Source organism: Culex quinquefasciatus, chromosome 3, assembly GCF_015732765.1.
Source record: "Culex quinquefasciatus strain JHB chromosome 3, VPISU_Cqui_1.0_pri_paternal, whole genome shotgun sequence".
Taxonomy (NCBI): Eukaryota; Metazoa; Arthropoda; class Insecta; order Diptera; family Culicidae; genus Culex; species Culex quinquefasciatus.
The window spans coordinates 52,733,735-52,751,871 of NC_051863.1; the positions used below are offsets into that span (position 1 = coordinate 52,733,735).

Consider the following 18,137-nt stretch of genomic DNA (forward strand, 5'->3'; position numbering starts at 1 on the left):
TTTCAGACCCTCAGCAGAATGTTTCGAGGCCACAAGATATACATTAGGATGTAACAAAAATTACTTTTTGGCGGGCATTCAGGGCTTGTTTCGGTATTTATCAAATTTACAGTGTTCAATGACAATGCTTTCATAAATTCAATACATGTTTTGGTACATGTTAAACAATCTAGTTATAGTGATACAAGTAGCCTTTTGACAATTTAAAAAAAAATGCCTCAAGATTGAACCAAACAAGTACACCCAAAGCTTTTTCTCGCTGTTTGTTTTCTCTCTCTCTCTCTCTCTCTCTCTCTCTCTCTCTCTCTCAGGACACTCTCACGGGTGGCTCAGTTTTCCACCTTTAATCTCTTTCTCCTCCCTTGTTCTCAAGAACACCTCCCACCCCGAAAAGTGGGTGGTGAAAATGTTACACAACATTTCGGTACCGACCGCTCCAACTGATGTTTCGCTTCAAAGATGAGGTGTGCTCAGTGGCAGCAGTGTGTTTTATCAAATGAGCTGTTCTAATTAACACCGCAAACCGATCACTGATGATCGTGAGATGCAACGTGCAACATTTGTACAGCTGGATAAACCTTTCCGCATGCTCTGCCGGTCTCTGGTTTGATGTACGGACTATGATAAGTGGTTTCGTGTTTTTTTTTTTTTCTATGGGAACTCTTTGAGTTCTCACAGAACTCAGCTCTCCCAAAAAAAAAACGATGGTCCGTTGTGCATGTTATCAAAAGTGTGCTCTCTGTTTCCATTGGGTTTCTGGAGTGACAGATGACTGGAATTTGTAGGTTTAGTGCTATCGTGTCATAAATCGACTGTTTTATAGATATAGTTGGAAACGATGTATAATCAATTCCCTTTTAACACCTATACTCCCAAGCTCGAGAAAAATGGAGAATTTCCATACAAATTCCCCCTTTTTCTCGAGCTTGGGAGTTTAGGTGTTGGTCTATAATATGTCTTTTAAAATGTACAATGCGGTCAAAATAAGTGTCAAACTATTAAATTGTGTAAATTTAGAAGGTGTAATTTTGGAAGGTTGAATATTACCTCTTTTATGATGTAATTTTACCTCAATTCAGACTGAAAAAGTGCCATTACACTGTAAAAGTGATAAAATTACACATTTTCAGAGATAAAATACACATTTTTTTCTGACAGATTTTTTGACCATGTTTCTCTATGGCTCAAAAGTTGCGGATTTTTGTCCCCTAAAACATATCAAAAAATCTCGAAAATCAAAAAATACTTATTTGGGGAAATTGAGTTTTAGTGAAAAAAAAAGGTTATTACAAAATCCACAAATTTTTTTTTCCGTGTACCTATTTTTTTCTCAAAAGTCCTCAACAATACCTACAACTTTGCCGAAGACACCGAATTGATCAGAAAATTCACTCAAAAGTTACAGCTGTTTGAATATTTACATACCATTTTTGTATGGACAGCTGCCAAAATTGTATGGAGACTTGTATGGGTGAACCAGTGACACAAAATAGCTTATTTGGTCATATGGAAGGCCCCCACAAAGTTTGAGTCAAATAAAAAAAAATACAAATAAAATCCATTTCCGGTTTTGGTAGAGAATTGCTCAGATGCAATATTACCATGATTTTTTTAACTATGCATACACGCAACCGAGATCGGGGGAAAATTGTGAGGAATCCCTCCCGCGTTGAGAGGGAATTGTCACCATGCACGGACAGGCGAGATCTGCCTCGCAAACTGCTTGAGGGAAAAACGCAAGAAATGTTTCAGGCCCAAAGAAATCAAATCAACGCACACATCCATGCCCTTGCACATGTATTGGTAACATTCGCGACAACCATTTGTGAGTGTATTGGTGATGTTTTCAATACGTGCATGTGTATTAGTGCGCACTAGCATACAAAATGGCTTCCTCCTTTCACAAAAAGCAAAACAAATTTTTAGCTCACAAGATCTTTATTTTTCACAATCTTTCACAATAAACACAGAACAGCATTTTTTTTCACTTTTTGAACACTTTTCTGCAAGCTTCTATCTCGTGCGTAGTGTGTCAACGGTTTTGGCCTTGTGGGATCCAGCCAGTTGTGATGCCACTCCCGAAATGACGTCGTAATCGGAGCCGATTTCCCGCAAGACCGGAACCGACTTGACCACGGCACATCCGCCAAAGTAGACATCTCGGACTACGTCGTGGTTTCACCAAACAAAACGAAAAGCTGAAATGAATGAGATCACTTGTGATTCTAAAAAATGAGGACTTATTCCTTTTTAACTTACCTCTTTACATGCATTGTGTGTCCAATGCTCTGGTGAAGATAAACCTTTAAATTAAAATCGTTTTCTAGCCAATTATACTGCGAAATTTAAGGAATTATCGAGAATTTTCCCGGTCCGGCGTGCAAAAAAAAGTTGGTCTTTGTTCAGTCGAAATCTCCACTCACTGAGAGAACTGTCAAAACACAAAAGATGAAAGCGCTGCTCAAGTATTTCGATTCTAAAAGGTAAAACAGATTTTTGCAATAAAAGAAAATGTTTCATGGAATGTTCGGAATCCATTGCCAAGCATATTGGACCTAAAAAATCGAGAATAGTCAAAATTTGTATTTATTTTTAGAACGATTTTTACTGAACTCATTGTTAAATAAACCTTACAAAAAAAAACTAAAAGAATCAAATACTGGGGACGAAAAGTGCTCATACCTTTCAAAATAACCTACTTTGGTGCTGAAGACAGCACTGTTACTGTTCTTAAATCACAAAAAGAAAATTATTGAAATTTGCATTTTAATTATAATAGAAATTCCAAAAGTCAAGTAAGTTGAATTGTTAAAATGTTAAAATGTTAAAATGTTGAAATGTTAAAATGTTAAAATGTTAAAATGTTAAAATGTTAAAATGTTAAAATGTTAAAATGTTAAAATGTTAAAATGTTAAAATGTTAAAATGTTAAAATGTTAAAATGTTAAAATGTTAAAATGTTAAAATGTTAAAATGTTAAAATGTTAAAATGTTAAAATGTTAAAATGTTAAAATGTTAAAATGTTAAAATGTTAAAATGTTAAAATGTTAAAATGTTAAAATGTTAAAATGTTAAAATGTTAAAATGTTAAAATGTTAAAATGTTAAAATGTTAAAATGTTAAAATGTTAAAATGTTAAAATGTTAAAATGTTAAAATGTTAAAATGTTAAAATGTTAAAATGTTAAAATGTTAAAATGTTAAAATGTTAAAATGTTAAAATGTTAAAATGTTAAAATGTTAAAATGTTAAAATGTTAAAATGTTAAAATGTTAAAATGTTAAAATGTTAAAATGTTAAAATGTTAAAATGTTAAAATGTTAAAATGTTAAAATGTTAAAATGTTAAAATGTTAAAATGTTAAAATGTTAAAATGTTAAAATGTTAAAATGTTAAAATGTTAAAATGTTAAAATGTTAAAATGTTAAAATGTTAAAATGTTAAAATGTTAAAATGTTAAAATGTTAAAATGTACAAATGAAAAATTATCCAATTTTCAAATTGTCAAATTGTCAAATTGCCAAATTGTCAAATTGTCAAATTGTCAAATTGTCAAATTGTCAAATTGTCAAATTGTCAAATTGTCAAATTGTCAAATTGTCAAATTGTCAAATTGTCAAATTGTCAAATTGTCAAATTGTCAAATTGTCAAATTGTCAAATTGTCAAATTGTCAAATTGTCAAATTGTCAAATTGTCAAATTGTCAAATTGTCAAATTGTCAAATTGTCAAATTGTCAAATTGTCAAATTGTCAAATTGTCAAATTGTCATATTGTCAAATTGTCAAATTGTCAAATTGTCAAATTGTCAAATTGTCAAATTGTCAAATTGTCAAATTGTCAAATTGTCAAATTGTCAAATTGTCAAATTGTCAATTTGTCAAATTGTCAAATTGTCAAATTGTCAAATTGTCAAATTGTCAAATTGTCAAATTGTCAAATTGTCAAATTGTCAAATTGTCAAATTGTCAAATTGTCAAATTGTCAAATTGTCAAATTGTCAAATTGTCAAATTGTCAAATTGTCAAATTGTCAAATTGTCAAATTGTCAAATTGTCAAATTGTCAAATTGTCAAATTGTCAAATTGTCAAATTGTCAAATTGTCAAATTGTCAAATTTAAATTGTCAAATTGTCAAATTGTCAAATTGTCAAATTGTCAAATTGTCAAATTGTCAAATTGTCAAATTGTCAAATTGTCAAATTGTCAAATTGTCAAATTGTCAAATTTAAATTGTCAAATTGTCAAATTGTCAAATTGTCAAATTGTCAAATTGTCAAATTGTCAAATTGTCAAATTGTCAAATTGTCAAATTGTCAAATTGTCAAATTGTCAAATTGTCAAATTGTCAAATTGTCAAATTGTCAAATTGTCAAATTGTCAAATTGTCAAATTGTCAAATTGTCAAATTGTCAAATTGTCAAATTGTCAAATTGTCAAATTGTCAAATTGTCAAATTGTCAAATTGTCAAATTGTCAAATTGTCAAATTGTCAAATTGTCAAATTGTCAAATTGTCAAATTGTCAAATTGTCAAATTGTCAAATTGTCAAATTGTCAAATTGTCAAATTGTCAAATTGTCAAATTGTCAAATTGTCAAATTAACAATTAAACAATTAAACAATAAAACAATTAAACAATTAAACAATTAAACAATTAAACAATTAAACAATTAATCAATTAAACAATTAAACAATTAAACAATTAAACAATTAAACAATTAAACAATTAAACAATTAAACAATTAAACAATCAAACAATTAAACAATTAAACAATTAAACAATTAAACAATTAAACAATTAAACAATTAAACAATTAAACAATTAAACAATTAAACAATTAAACAATTAAACAATTAAACAATTAAACAATTAAACAATTAAACAATTAAACAATTAAACAATTAAACAATTAAACAATTAAACAATTAAACAATTAAACAATTAAACAATTAAACAATTAAACAATTAAACAATTAAGCAATTAAACAATTAAACAATTAAACAATTAAACAATTAAACAATTAAACAATTAAACAATTAAACAATTAAACAATTAAACAATTAAACAATTAAACAATTAAACAATTAAACAATTAAACAATTAAACAATTAAACAATTAAACAATTAAAAAATTAAACAATTTAACAATTAAACAATTAAACAATTAAACAATTAAACAATTAAACAATTAAACAATTAAACAATTAAACAACTAAACAACTAAACAATTAAACAATTAAACAATTAAACAATTAAACAATTAAACAATTAAACAATTAAACAATTAAACAATTAAACAACTAAACAATTAAACAATTAAACAATTAAACAATTAAACAATTAAACAATTAAACAATTAAACAATTAAGAGCATGAGCATGAGCATGAGAGATCACCACACTGCAAGGTGAATTTGTCTTGATCGGAGCAAAATAACAAGCACGCATACATGTGCACAGCACTGACGTGTGAGATACAACTGCCCTTCGAGTGTTTACGTTCTTAGTGAATGAATTTGAAATATTTCGACACTTTCCTGTGGTGGTATGCGTGAATTTTCGAGACCGTTCAAATCGGGAGGGATTTCCGCGCGATTTCAGCTCTGTCCCACACAACTCAAATTGGGAGGGCCAACCTCACGGATTTCTCGTTTGCGTGTAAAATATTATTACTTTTCGATACATGTGATGAAAAGAAGAAATTTTCAGCTCTCATCGAAATGCTAAAATAGTAGATCATGCAACAAGCTGCAAAATTAAGATTTTCTTCAGCCCGAACGGTACTTGGCAGAGCCTCGTTGGATAAATGCAATCAGTGCTGAAAATCCAGTTTCACAACGAGTTGCATACAACATTTTTTGCAATTCTGAAAAACACTTTTGAATAGGATCAAGGGTTTCCAGAAGCATTTATAACTTAATTTATCATGCTAATTCTTCAAGCCGAATGAGTACAGAAATTAACAGTGCGAGGAAAAAGCTACCGCACATCTGGCGCGCCGGGGAATCGAACCCCGCTCTTTCGCATACCGTGCGAGCGCGTACACCACTTCGCCAACGCGCCGTGCTTGCCGAGGCAAGTTCAGCTAGTTGTTTTGTGATCTACCGTTCTCCACCGATCGTACCAGTGTACGGTTGCTTCTTCCACAACACTATTATTCTGTTCTCAAAGGCTTCTTTAGAATACCGACACACGGATCAAGTATATTTTTAGACGCATTGTTATTGTCGAGTTCACAGACAAATGGACACCTACTTAGTGACACGTAGTCAAATTGTGAGACAAATTTTAGCTGATTGCCTACTTGAATCTATGGCAATGTTTGGCAGGTTAGAGCCACCAAGCTCGGAAAACCTAAGGTTAAGATTTTTTGTTTTACCCTAAGCAAATCGCGTTGCCCTTTGCTTAGGGTAAAACAAAAAATCTTAACCTTAGATTTATAACTTGCCAGTATGCCAATTAATTAGTCAAAATACTGGGTTAAAATGATTAAAAACTTTTACTTCTCATTTACTATAAAACAATACATTATTTGATTTTACATGTTTTAATAAACTTTAAATAAAACATCACTGAATATCAAGAGAAGGACTAAGGAATTCATTTCTGTTCAATGTTTTAAATTGTGGTTGTTTAATATTGTTTTGCAAATATGCATTACATGAATTTATTTAGCATTTGTTGAAGCAGAGCAGATTCAGTCATGTTCAAACGAATATCAACGCGATATAATGAATTTTACATTGTTTTCAGATCAAATTCTATTGAAATTTTAATGATTAGATAAAATGCCATTTGATTTGTTGAACCATAATCCACATAATTCCATAAATATAAGCAACTTGAAAAAGGCGACATTTTTCATAAAAAAAAAATTAGATCATGTTTGATTTCAAATTTGATTCACGCATTAGAATTTTTGATCTGCGTATTTAAAAAAAAACATTTTGTTTTTCAAAAATGTATAGCTTTGTACAAGATATTTCGTAAATTCATCTTTTAGTGATTTTTTTTATTCTTTATTATAGAGTTTTTCAGACGGAGGCTGGTTCAACTATCTTTTAGTGATAAAAAAATTAATGAAAATCGAGATTTTTCCCCTAGTTTACATAAGGAATGTGTAGACAAAGTTTCATCCAAATAAAAAAAAATCTGAAATTCAAGTGAGATAAAAACTAATTTGCGGATCAAAATAGTGATTTTTAAGGTGATTTATTTTCAGTTTTCGAAATTTAAGATGATGTTTGCGGACTTAAATATTAAAAATTAATTTCAAAATTCTTGAAAATATGTTTAAACTGTGTTTAAAGAAATCTTTAAATGAATGTATTGATTCAAAAATGGTAAAATTATATTCAATTCGTCGCAAATTTTAAATAAGATTCATTTTAAAAAAATGGTTAATTTGTCTCCAAAACATCGAAGTATTAAAACTAAAATTTTGAATGCTTTAAAAAATCATATTTTGTTATTTACTTTTCTGCAAGGCTGCAGCTAGAAACGAACTGCTTGCTTTCTCGGGAAATTATCTCAGGTCTCCAAAACATATATGTTTAGGATTGTCTGTGAATTTCTGGAGATGATGAAAAATATCGTATTTTTATTGAAATTGACTTTTAAATGGCTATTACTTTAAAATTGTGCTTTTTTCCAAGATAGTTAAGAACATCTCTATTTTAAATTTTTGAAATGAGTTCAAATATATTGAATAAAAAAAATCTAAAAGATAAATTTTGAATTGATTTCCGCTGATTGCAAAAAATTTCTCTGGGTACATGTTTTTGGGATTGAAAGTCACATATGTAAAGCTAGAACGATAGCAACGAGGTACTCTCAATTTCTCTCTCGTTGCGCGGCTGATCGGTTCCTTCCGCTCATTTCACTTTCTGCTTTCTCTGGTACTATCTCCAACACCAACAGCAACGTACCACACACTACTTACAACTCTGCGTTGCCAGTTGCTGACTAATGAACGTTCTGAATATGTGTATAGGGAAAAAGAGTTCGCTCAACACAACATTCCAATGGTAATTGTACAAATCAACTGGTTCGGTTCTACGACAACTTACATTTTAATTTCACTGCTTTACCCGCGCGTCGCTTCTGCTGCTGCAGAACTACTGCTGTGCAACAACAACGACAACAACAACAATACCGTGTTCGTAGCTGTACTGTGTCGCTCTCCAGCAGACACACTCTGCTTCGACGACTGCCGCTGGCAATTGATTTTTCCTCTGCACACTCAACCTTCACTTGTGCTCACACTTTTCTACTTGGCTTCAAATTACACCACACCAGCGACACCTTGGACAGTGCAGGTGAAATTTCACTTTCCTTTCGAACCTTTATTTCTCTTAATATTACAAAGAATTTTTCACAAATCTACTCTCCAGTAGACGACACACACTTGAATCTGCTCCTCCCTCGTTTCCTCAAAGCGAACACTTCTCTTCTCCTCTCGGAAGCAGAAACCGATCGATTGGCTAATTTTTATCACTAGTTGTCACTCAATTACAAATTGACATCTGTGCACACACCTTCACGAATTGGTCCAGATGTCCACACGGAACCGACGTCCGTTCAATGCCACTCCGCGCGTGTTCTTCCCTCTCGGAAGAAAATCCTTGACGTCAAAGAATCCCAGCCAGAAAAAAAGGAACCCGTCCTCCAGAAAATCCTGAACAAGTTCAACCCCACAGAAGAAGAAGACCGGGAGGATCCTCCTGTGTGCACACAGCGCAAAACACTCCTGGTGGTTCTGGTGCGAAGGAACGTCTCGTATTCGTCGTTGCCCGGGAACTCTTCTCGTCGGAACCACGTTCGGATAACAACTGCCTGGCATCGAGCAGTACACGGTCCTCCAACCAGGCTTCAAGAGATGAGTTCCGCACGCGTGAGTGTTTCTCTCCCCCAAACGGTGCGCCCTTCGGGGGAAGGTCTCGTGTGGGAATGAGTTCCCAGTCGGGATACCATGGGACTCTTCCACGATGGGCTGGGATGGGAGATAAGACATGTGGGTGGAAAATACCTATTCTTCACTGACTTAGGAGACCCCTCCCACCCCCTCCAGGCAGTGCAAGTTAACATCTGGAGAATAACAAACGAACTTCAGTTTGTTGTATGTTGAGAATCAACGAGGAGACGGACGCGAATCGATTTGCAAACGGAAAAGTTTTTCCAACGTTTGATTGCGCAATGTATTTGTTTCCGGGAAATTTGAATTATTGAAATGGGTGATAGATAGTGGAAATTGCATAAAGGTGCATCAATAATTTTATAAAATCCGATTTAACCCTCTACAACCCAACCCCGCCTTTAGACGGGCTTCGAAATACATTTTTCAACCAATTTTTGATCTTTAAAAAGTATTGGTAAGAAGTACTCCTAACATTTTAGAAAATTTATGGGTTGGATGTTTTACTTGTTTTATGTGACTTTGTCAATGTTTTAAAAAATGTCATTTTTTAGGGGTCATCTTGGGCTGTGTTTTTTACTAACATTTTATATATTTTAAGTTAAAAGAAGTATGCAGTAATTTTTCTAGTACCTCAGACTATGACTCTACGCATTTATTTACAATTTAAATGATAATGGTGCCATCTTATAGCAGAAAATGTAAAAAAATGCAAAAAATGGAAAAGTTACTGTAAAAACATGAAAAAAATTAGATAGGCAAAATGTAATGATAGGAGGTGGTAGAATAGGTCAAATACTAAACAAGATAAATGCATATTAAAATACTAAAAATGAAACAAGAAAAACTTAAAACAAGAGAAGTAAAGTTTTTCGTAGAACAAAAGATGCACACAATGACCTCCTGAACACGGGACAAATAAAAAAAAATTGGACAGTAGAGGGTTAAAACTTAAATCATAATAAATATCGTCAAAAATCGGAGCTCATAAATATTTAAAAAAAATCAATTTTCAATCAATTAAAAAAAAGTCTCCATACAATTTTGGCAGCTGTCCATACAAAAATGATACAAATAGCTGTAGCTTTTGAGTGAATTTTCTGATCAATTTGGTGACTTGAGCAAAGTTGCAGGCCAACGGTGAAATGATACCTTTTCGGTTGACACCCGGTGAGGAACATCCTGGAAGGAGCGGAACTACACCCGTAGTGCTGTTAGCTGACCTAGACCTTGGTCAAAACAGCTGCTCTGGTTCCTTGCAAGTTACCCATTTTCTTACCTCCACGTTGGCTTGGTTTCGTCATCATGATGACAACACGTGACCTTGCTGGTGGCCTGTGGAAACGAACTCGTAAACCTTTGACCAGCGAGGGTCAGAGTAGAGACGGCCAAAAGAAAGGGATGCGCAATGTGGGAAGGGAAGATTGTAGACGGTATTGTTTTGATTCACAGCATGTTGAGTTAACTGTTGTGGATGTACCTGATACATCGCAATACGGGGTTTCTCTTCTTTCCACTTTCAGCTACTATCTATCTTCTATTTCTTTATTATGTATAACTGATTTTCTAATTCTGCTTCTGTTTACTATCCACCATTTTATTTTGATTGCATGATCTTTCGTTTCTCTTATTTTCTTATACTAATGCATCTTTTTGTTTTGTTTTTGTTTGTTTCCATTTTCATGTCGTGTCTGGGCCTGCGGTTGGAGAACGATTGCACCACGACAACCACTTTGGAGTGATATTATCACACTGGAGACAACAGCAACAACATTAGAAACCCTGATGTCACTCAGGTTCACGAAAGTAACTGTATCGATATTTTATAGTGTTTATATTTTACTAACATCCCTTTCTTTGCAGAGCATGGACTACATCATAAAGCGGCAATGTGGGAAAGGGAAGTAATTTGTGATTGTAGAAGGTATTGTTTTGATCCACAGCATGTTGAACGAACTGTTGTGGATGTACCTAGAACATCGCAACTCGGAGTATCTCTTCTTCTTATCTCCAACTACTTTAGTCCTGTTTCACTTATCTGTCAAGTCTCCTCTACTTTATTTGCCAGTTTTAACTGCTATGTGTTTTCCTAACATCCCCAATCGGCTCCTGAAGTTGTCATTAATGCTATCTAAGCTTATATGATATTATTTATCCTTTATCAGATAGCTTTTTCATAAATTATTGCCAATATTTTTAATCTACTTCATACAGCTTTTACTCTTCTTTCCTTCAACATACACTTATTCTTTCAGTATCGAACTTTATGTAGTTTGCTTTCCTTTATTGTCTATTGTTTTAATCTACGCCCTTTTCTTCAAACAAGTAAGGTTTGAGTCCTTACTCAATATATTGAATGATCAAAGTCACACACAACGTTATTGTACTTTTGGTAAACTTTTTAATAACATGCTTAGGTTCAAAACATTGTAACAAAACACCGCGACAGAAGAAATAGCAACAGATAAACACGACTCAACACTAGGAAAGATTTCAGGAGAAAACAATACACAGTAAAATAACAATTAGTTTTTGAATTCAAACTAAAAATTAAACAGTTTTTGCTTTACTGAAAATTGATAGGCACACTATAAATGGTTAGGCGCTTATACTTACATCAAACCCTACGTAATGTACCACCCCCGGCCGAGTTAAAATGCGTAACCGGAAAAGAAGGTGTGCATGCCTGGCACGAACACTCAAAGCGTGTTCTAGCGTGTTGCTCGTACTGACTCAGAGCAAGGGTGAGATGTAGGTGTAAGGGCAGTGCGTGTTCGTCGGGAACCTGGTGCATAAGATCGGTCAAGGCCCGTTCTTACACTGAAAATTGCGAATTGCGAATTTGGTGACTTGAGCAAAGTTGTAGGTATTGTTGTTTTTTTTGACAAAGAACTTTGTCCTAAGGGCTCTATTCTGGTGAGGTGTCAATCCAGAAAAACGAAAAATGTCGCGCGTTACGAAAATGTTGCATGCTTGGTACTAGGGAAGAGGTCTGCGACGCAACAAGGCACTGTTGCGTCACCATTTCGAGCCAATATAAACCCCGCTCGATCAGCCCAGGAAAATCATTCTATCGCTGGACGCCGAGAAGTAAACAACAACCTGGACCTGGAAGCAGATGGCCTGGAGGCCCAGAAGCTGTTGGCCGAAAAGCAGCTGGCCTGGAGCAAGGAGCAGCCCAAGCGGAGGCAGGTCAGCCGGAATATTCTGGCCACAAGACCCGGAGTGGCCAGAACCCTCAGGGGTGTTCCGATGGAAGGCCATACGAGACTGGACAATATGGGTATCAAATTTCTTGGATTTTGATACTGGTGATGAAAATGGCCATTTTGACAGTATTGTCCACAACCTGGAGTGGCCGATGCCCTCAGGGAGGTTCTCCCGGGAGGACATTTACCGAACCATAAGATTTTGGGCAATATGGGTATCAAACTTCTTGGTTTTTGGTACTGGTAATTACAATGGCCATTTTGAGAGTATTGGCCACAACCTGGAGTGGCTGGTGCCCTCAGGGAAGTTCTCCCGGGAGGACATTTACCGAATCATAAGATTTTGGGCAATATGGGTATCAAACTTCTTGGTTTTTGGTACTGGTAATTACAATGGCCATTTTGAGAGTATTGGCCACAACCTGGAGTGGCTGGTGCCCTCAGGGAGGTTCTCCGGGGAGGACATTTACCGAACCAAAAGATTTTCGGCAATATGGGTATCAAACTTCTTAGTTTTTGGTACTGGTAATTACAATGGCCATTTTGACAGTATTGGCCACTACCTGGAGTGGCCGGTGCCCTCAGGGAGGTTCTCCGGAGAGGACATTTACCGAACCATAAGATTTTGGGCAATATGGGTATCAAAATTCATGGTTTTCAATACTGGTAATGAAAATTTTCGCTGTGAAAAGAAATGATTAATTAAATTGCGCAAATGGCGCGAAATGGAATTTTATAGTTTGAAAAGAATAACTCTTCCATTTCGCGCCATTTGCGCAATTTAATCAATAATTTCTTTTCACAGCAAAATTTTTCTTCGCGAGCAGCTGACCGCCATTTTGTTTTGGGGTGCCGCTCTTGCAGAGCAAAATTCATCGCGCCATGTGCTCTCTCTCACACACACACGCGCAATAGCAAACGATAATTGCGCGACCGACGCCCTCTTGCTGGGTCGAGGTTCAGTTGCGATTGATAAGTTGGACGCACAACATCGACGAGGACGAAGCGGCCGGCACGTATAGACGAAATCCGACGGAGAGGACCATTTCCGTGGAGGATTTGATTGGCTGCCAAAAGTCCGTGGCCAACGGACCGTTCCGGATCAACACCACCAAAAAAACCCGAAAACTAAACAGTCTTTTTCAAGACTCACGAAAGAGTTATTCTTTTCAAATAAAAAAAAATCATTTCGCGCCATTTGCGCAATTTATTCAATCATTTCTTTTCACAGCAAAATTTTTTCTTCACGAGCAGCTGACCGCCCTTTTGTTTTGGGGTGCCGCTCTAGCAGAGCAAAATTCATCGCGCCATGTGCTCTCACTCTCTCTCACACACACACACGCGCAATGGCAAACGAAAACTGCATCTGCATGACCGACGCCCTCTCGCTGGGTCGAGGTTCAGTTGCGATTGACAAGTTGGAGCCTCGACCAAGCGGTCATGCAGGTCATGCTCAAGCTCAGAATAATTCTGGCTGTGGAAGAGGGCACATCGTGACTCATGAGTTACGGCAGATAACGGAGGGAGTGAGAGAGAGAGATGCTTGATGCGCTGGCGACTCTCTACATTCAATGTCCTCTCTTCTCCCATTTTCCTCCCGTCGGCACATCATATATGTACGTAATTTTCTTCGTGACGTTGTAGCCATCGCTAACGCACTATGGCTTCAATATCTTAAAGTGGCCTGAGTTTAAAGTAAAATAAAATAAGTAAAATCTGGACATCGTACTGGCCACTTGGTGGAAGCAGTTTGGAGGACCACCCGGAGCAACCAGTCAAGGATCGACCCGGAGAAGCAGTGGAGCGCACCAGCAAAATAATATGGTTCTTTTTAGAACCACCATTATCACGAAAGAGTTGTTCTTCATTTCTAATTGCTTGCTAGTTCGCTACTAGGAATGCTCTTGGTGGGAGTCTGGACCCCTAAGAAATCCAGTCTTTTTTGGAAGCCGTGAGAGATTAATTTCTTTTGCGGCTGCAATATAAAAAAAACTTGAGTTTATTTTGAAAAGGTTCAAAAAACCAAATTCCAATTTTTGCTTTTAGGGTGTTTTTTAATACCCCTGACTCAAGGCGGTTTCAAAAACACCCAAAAATGGCCGAAATGGCCATTTTCATTACCAGTAAAAAAATATGAATTTTGATACCCATATTTCTTTAAATCAAATGGTTCGGTAAATGTCCCCCCGGGAGAACCTTCCCCCAGGGCACTGACCACTCCAGGCTCCAATTTGATCCCAACCCCATTGCCCCAAATCATTCTGGTTTTCCGGTGACCGTCCTAACAATCTTGATTAGAACAGAATTCTTCTCAAATTGGTGCACAAACTGTGTCTTTCAATATGTGCGTGTGTGTGTGAGTAATACCACCACCGTGAGATCCATCTTTGATCGAAGTTCGGTCAACATTAAAATTTTCAGAGGCTATCTGATAGCTTATATAGTTTTTTTTTTTTTTTTTTTTTTTTTGGGAGGGTGGTCCAGCCGCACATCGTTGATGTTGAAACCTCTAAACTGGGCCCTCGTCCTGTCACGTCCGTCAGTAGTCTTGTCGTACATTACAACTAGAACCAGATCTGCCAATGAATTAGTACACTTCGACCAAATAAACACTGACGCTGTATGGATCTGACTCTAGAATAAATGCACAGTTGTGTGTTATTCATAAGTCCAACTTATTCAATTATTCATTTAAGTCCAAATATTCATTTGCTAACTACTTTGGATTGAAAATCTAAATTTTTATCTAAAATCCTCTAAACTTAATATTCAAAACTAAACGTTCCCTTAAATTGTTGTAGTACTACTTCTATATAAAAAAAAACAATAAAAAATTGTGAACTGATATACAAATAGGATAGAAATCGCGATTTTAAAAAGAAATGACCATTTACGTCAAAAGATCCGTAGTTCCTCGATTCGCAACAATTGTCAATACAACCATAATCCGAAAACCGTTAGTTCAACAGATTAACGAATTTTGTCCGATATCATTACATTATTGATTGATCGAGACTCTATGGACAATTTGATATAAAAGAATGCCTAGTATTCTACATCAATCAAAGTTTATTGACAGCATTACTCTAACTTAACAATTGCAACTAAATTTATCATCAAATAGATTTGGAAAGCATAGATTTATTTTAAATGCTAAGCAACAAATCAATTGTTCTATCCTGAAGTCCCAACCTAAATCCCACATTGTGATAGTGAAAAAGTCACAGAAGCAGCGGTGTCTTGTGCAATTGTGATATTTTCACTATCGGAGAACTACCTAGTTCACGAAGACAGCTTATCGGTCAACGCTTAAGCCCTGGGGCTGCGACAAAGCGAGTTCTCGTAGCATGAAGTGGTGTCCATAGTGCTTATAAAAAAGAATGTATACCCAAATTTTAACTAATGCACTAGGATCAAATCATGCCCCTTGACTTTACAAGGCCCAGGGTCTGATAGCTTATATAGTTCACACGAAATGTGGCAACCATGGTGCAACATTATCGCGTGACTATTCCAAGAAAGCAGGAGACTAGGCAAAATTTGCACCATTTCGTGCAATCTATTTAAGCTAAGAGATAGCATCTGAAAATTTTAGTGTTGATCGAACATCCGTCAGAGACGGAACGACGGTGGTAATTTTATTGCACAAACACACACACACACGCATTGAAAGAAACAGTTTGTGCACCAACTTGGGAGGAATTCTGTTCTAATGAAGATTGTTAGGGCGGTCACCGGAAAACCAGAATGATTTGGGGCAATTGGGTTGGGATCAAATTGGTAGTATATTGGCCACAACCCGGAGTGGCCAATGCCCCAGGGGAAGGATCTCCCGGGGGACATTTATCGAACCATACAAGTTTTGGCAATATGGGTATAATTCATGGTTCTAGATATGAAATTTTGAAAATTGCCATTTTGACCGCATTTGCCAAAGCTTGAAGTGGCCAGTGCCCTGGGGGAAGGTTCTTCCGTGGGGACATTTATCGAACCTATCGACTCGGGGCAATATGTGTATCAAAATTCAGCATGCAACTTGAAGGAACTGAAAAGTTCATTGACATCTAGAGCAATATTGATATCGAGAAGATTGACTGCCAGAGAGTCGACTGTAGTTATGTTCTCATTTATCTCAATTTGTCGATTGACAGTTGTTCCGTTCTTACACTGAAATAAAAAAAAAGTACCAAATTCCTAAATTCTAGGAATTTTGGCTCCTTTCCTTATTTAGTAATCGGGAGGCAAAATTCCTAAAATTTAGGAATTTGATACTTTTTTTTTATTTCAGTATAGAAATTGTTGAATTTACGGACCGATTCAGGAAACAATTTTATTGCTAAAACTGAAGCGACAATTTTAAAGGGCACATTTCAAAGGGTTGATTTCATAAAAATAGATTTTATTTCGAGAGCTTTGTGCAAAGTTCTTTGTCATTCTGGTCATGTGTAACATAACCACCTGCACCTTTTTTCACAAAAACTCGATTTCCCGAAATATTTATTTTTTTGATTTTCGAGATTTTTTGATATATTTTAGGGGACCAAAACCCGCAACTTTTGAGCCATAGAGAAGTATGATCAAAAAATCTGTCGCCGAGTTATAAATTTTTGTGAAAAAGTGATTTTTAGAAAAAAAACGAAATTTCATACAAAAACAATTGTTGACCAATTTTTTTACAAAATTGAATTTACAATCGAAAAGTACTTAACAGATTTTATGATTTTTTTTTTTTTGAATTAAATATACTTTATTGAATCTTTCTTATAATAATTACATTTGGTTTACATAATAAGTGGTCAGCTGTGGCTCTTCAGCTTTAGTTTGCTTTTCGTGATTTAAACACTGTTCATTTTCTTAACTTTAAAAGTATATGATTTATCATTTTTGTAACACTAGGTACAATGAGGAAAAAAATTAAGAAAACATAACCTAACCTAAAACTAACTTAATCTTACCATAAACTAAACCAATCCTTGAATCAAGGGGTATTCAGATATAGCACATTTTTCCCTGAATTTCAAACATTTTTCTTGAATCTTCTGATCCAACATTTTTACTTCTGCTAATTCATGAACCTCACTTGATCTTGTCCAGCCAGGAACATTCAAAACCATTTTGAGTACCTTGTTTTGGACACGCTGGAGCTTCAATTTATGAGTTCTAGCGCAACACTCCCAAACAGGTACTGCATACTCAATAACGGGGTAAATTATTTGTTTGTAAACTGCTAGCTTATTTTTCAAAGATAGCTTTGATTTTCTGTTAATTAAAGGATACAAACACCTGATGAGAATGCTGCACTTGTTCAATATTTTATCTACATGCTGCCGAAACAATAGTTTCGAGTCAAGTATGAGACCTAAATAGACAACTTCCTTTGACCAGGGTATCGAAACATCATTCATTTTAATCAAAACATCATCCTTTGGGGCAAATCTGGCCGATTTGGAAAGTGGAAAAATGATGGTTTGAGTTTTGGCTGCATTTATGCGAATTTTCCAGTCGCCAAAGTATTCGGAAAGAACGTCAAGACCCTTCTGAAGACGGCCAACTAAATATCTGGTTATTTTACCCTTATAAATAACGGCAGTGTCATCAGCAAAAAGTGACAACACACCATTACCAGGAAGAGTAGGCAAATCAGATGTAAAAATATTGTACAGAAGTGGGCCAAGAATACTTCCTTGGGGAACCCCAGCATCAATGTTGAATAATCCAGAAGCAATCCCATTCAGAAAAACCCTGAACGATCTCTCCGAAAGATAGTGCTGGATAATTTTGATAAGATACATTGGAAAACCGTATAAATACAGTTTATGTATCAAACCATCATGCCAAACATTGTCAAAAGCCTTCTCAACATCCAACAAAGCCATAGCAGTTGATTTAGACTCAAGCTTGTTCTGCTTGATGATTTTAGTTACTCTCGTAAGCTGATGAGCAGTATTATGTCCCTTTCGGAAGCCAAACTGCTCATTCAAAATTATATTATTATCGTTGGTAAAATCCAA

The 18,137-nt window shown here is 35.4% G+C and overlaps 1 protein-coding gene across 1 annotated transcript in view; it reads right to left on the reverse strand.

Annotated features, from left to right (window-relative positions):
* The window catches only part of LOC6051066 (TLD domain-containing protein 2), a 349,738-nt gene extending 340,902 nt beyond the window's left edge, over positions 1 to 8,836 (reverse strand). Inside the window, exon 1 of the mRNA XM_038263629.1 lies at positions 8,073 to 8,836. Coding sequence (XP_038119557.1) covers positions 8,073 to 8,074 — 2 coding nt within the window. The 5' untranslated portion in view covers positions 8,075 to 8,836. The remainder of the gene's footprint in view (positions 1 to 8,072) is intronic.
* Positions 8,837 to 18,137: the final 9,301 nt, after the last annotated feature.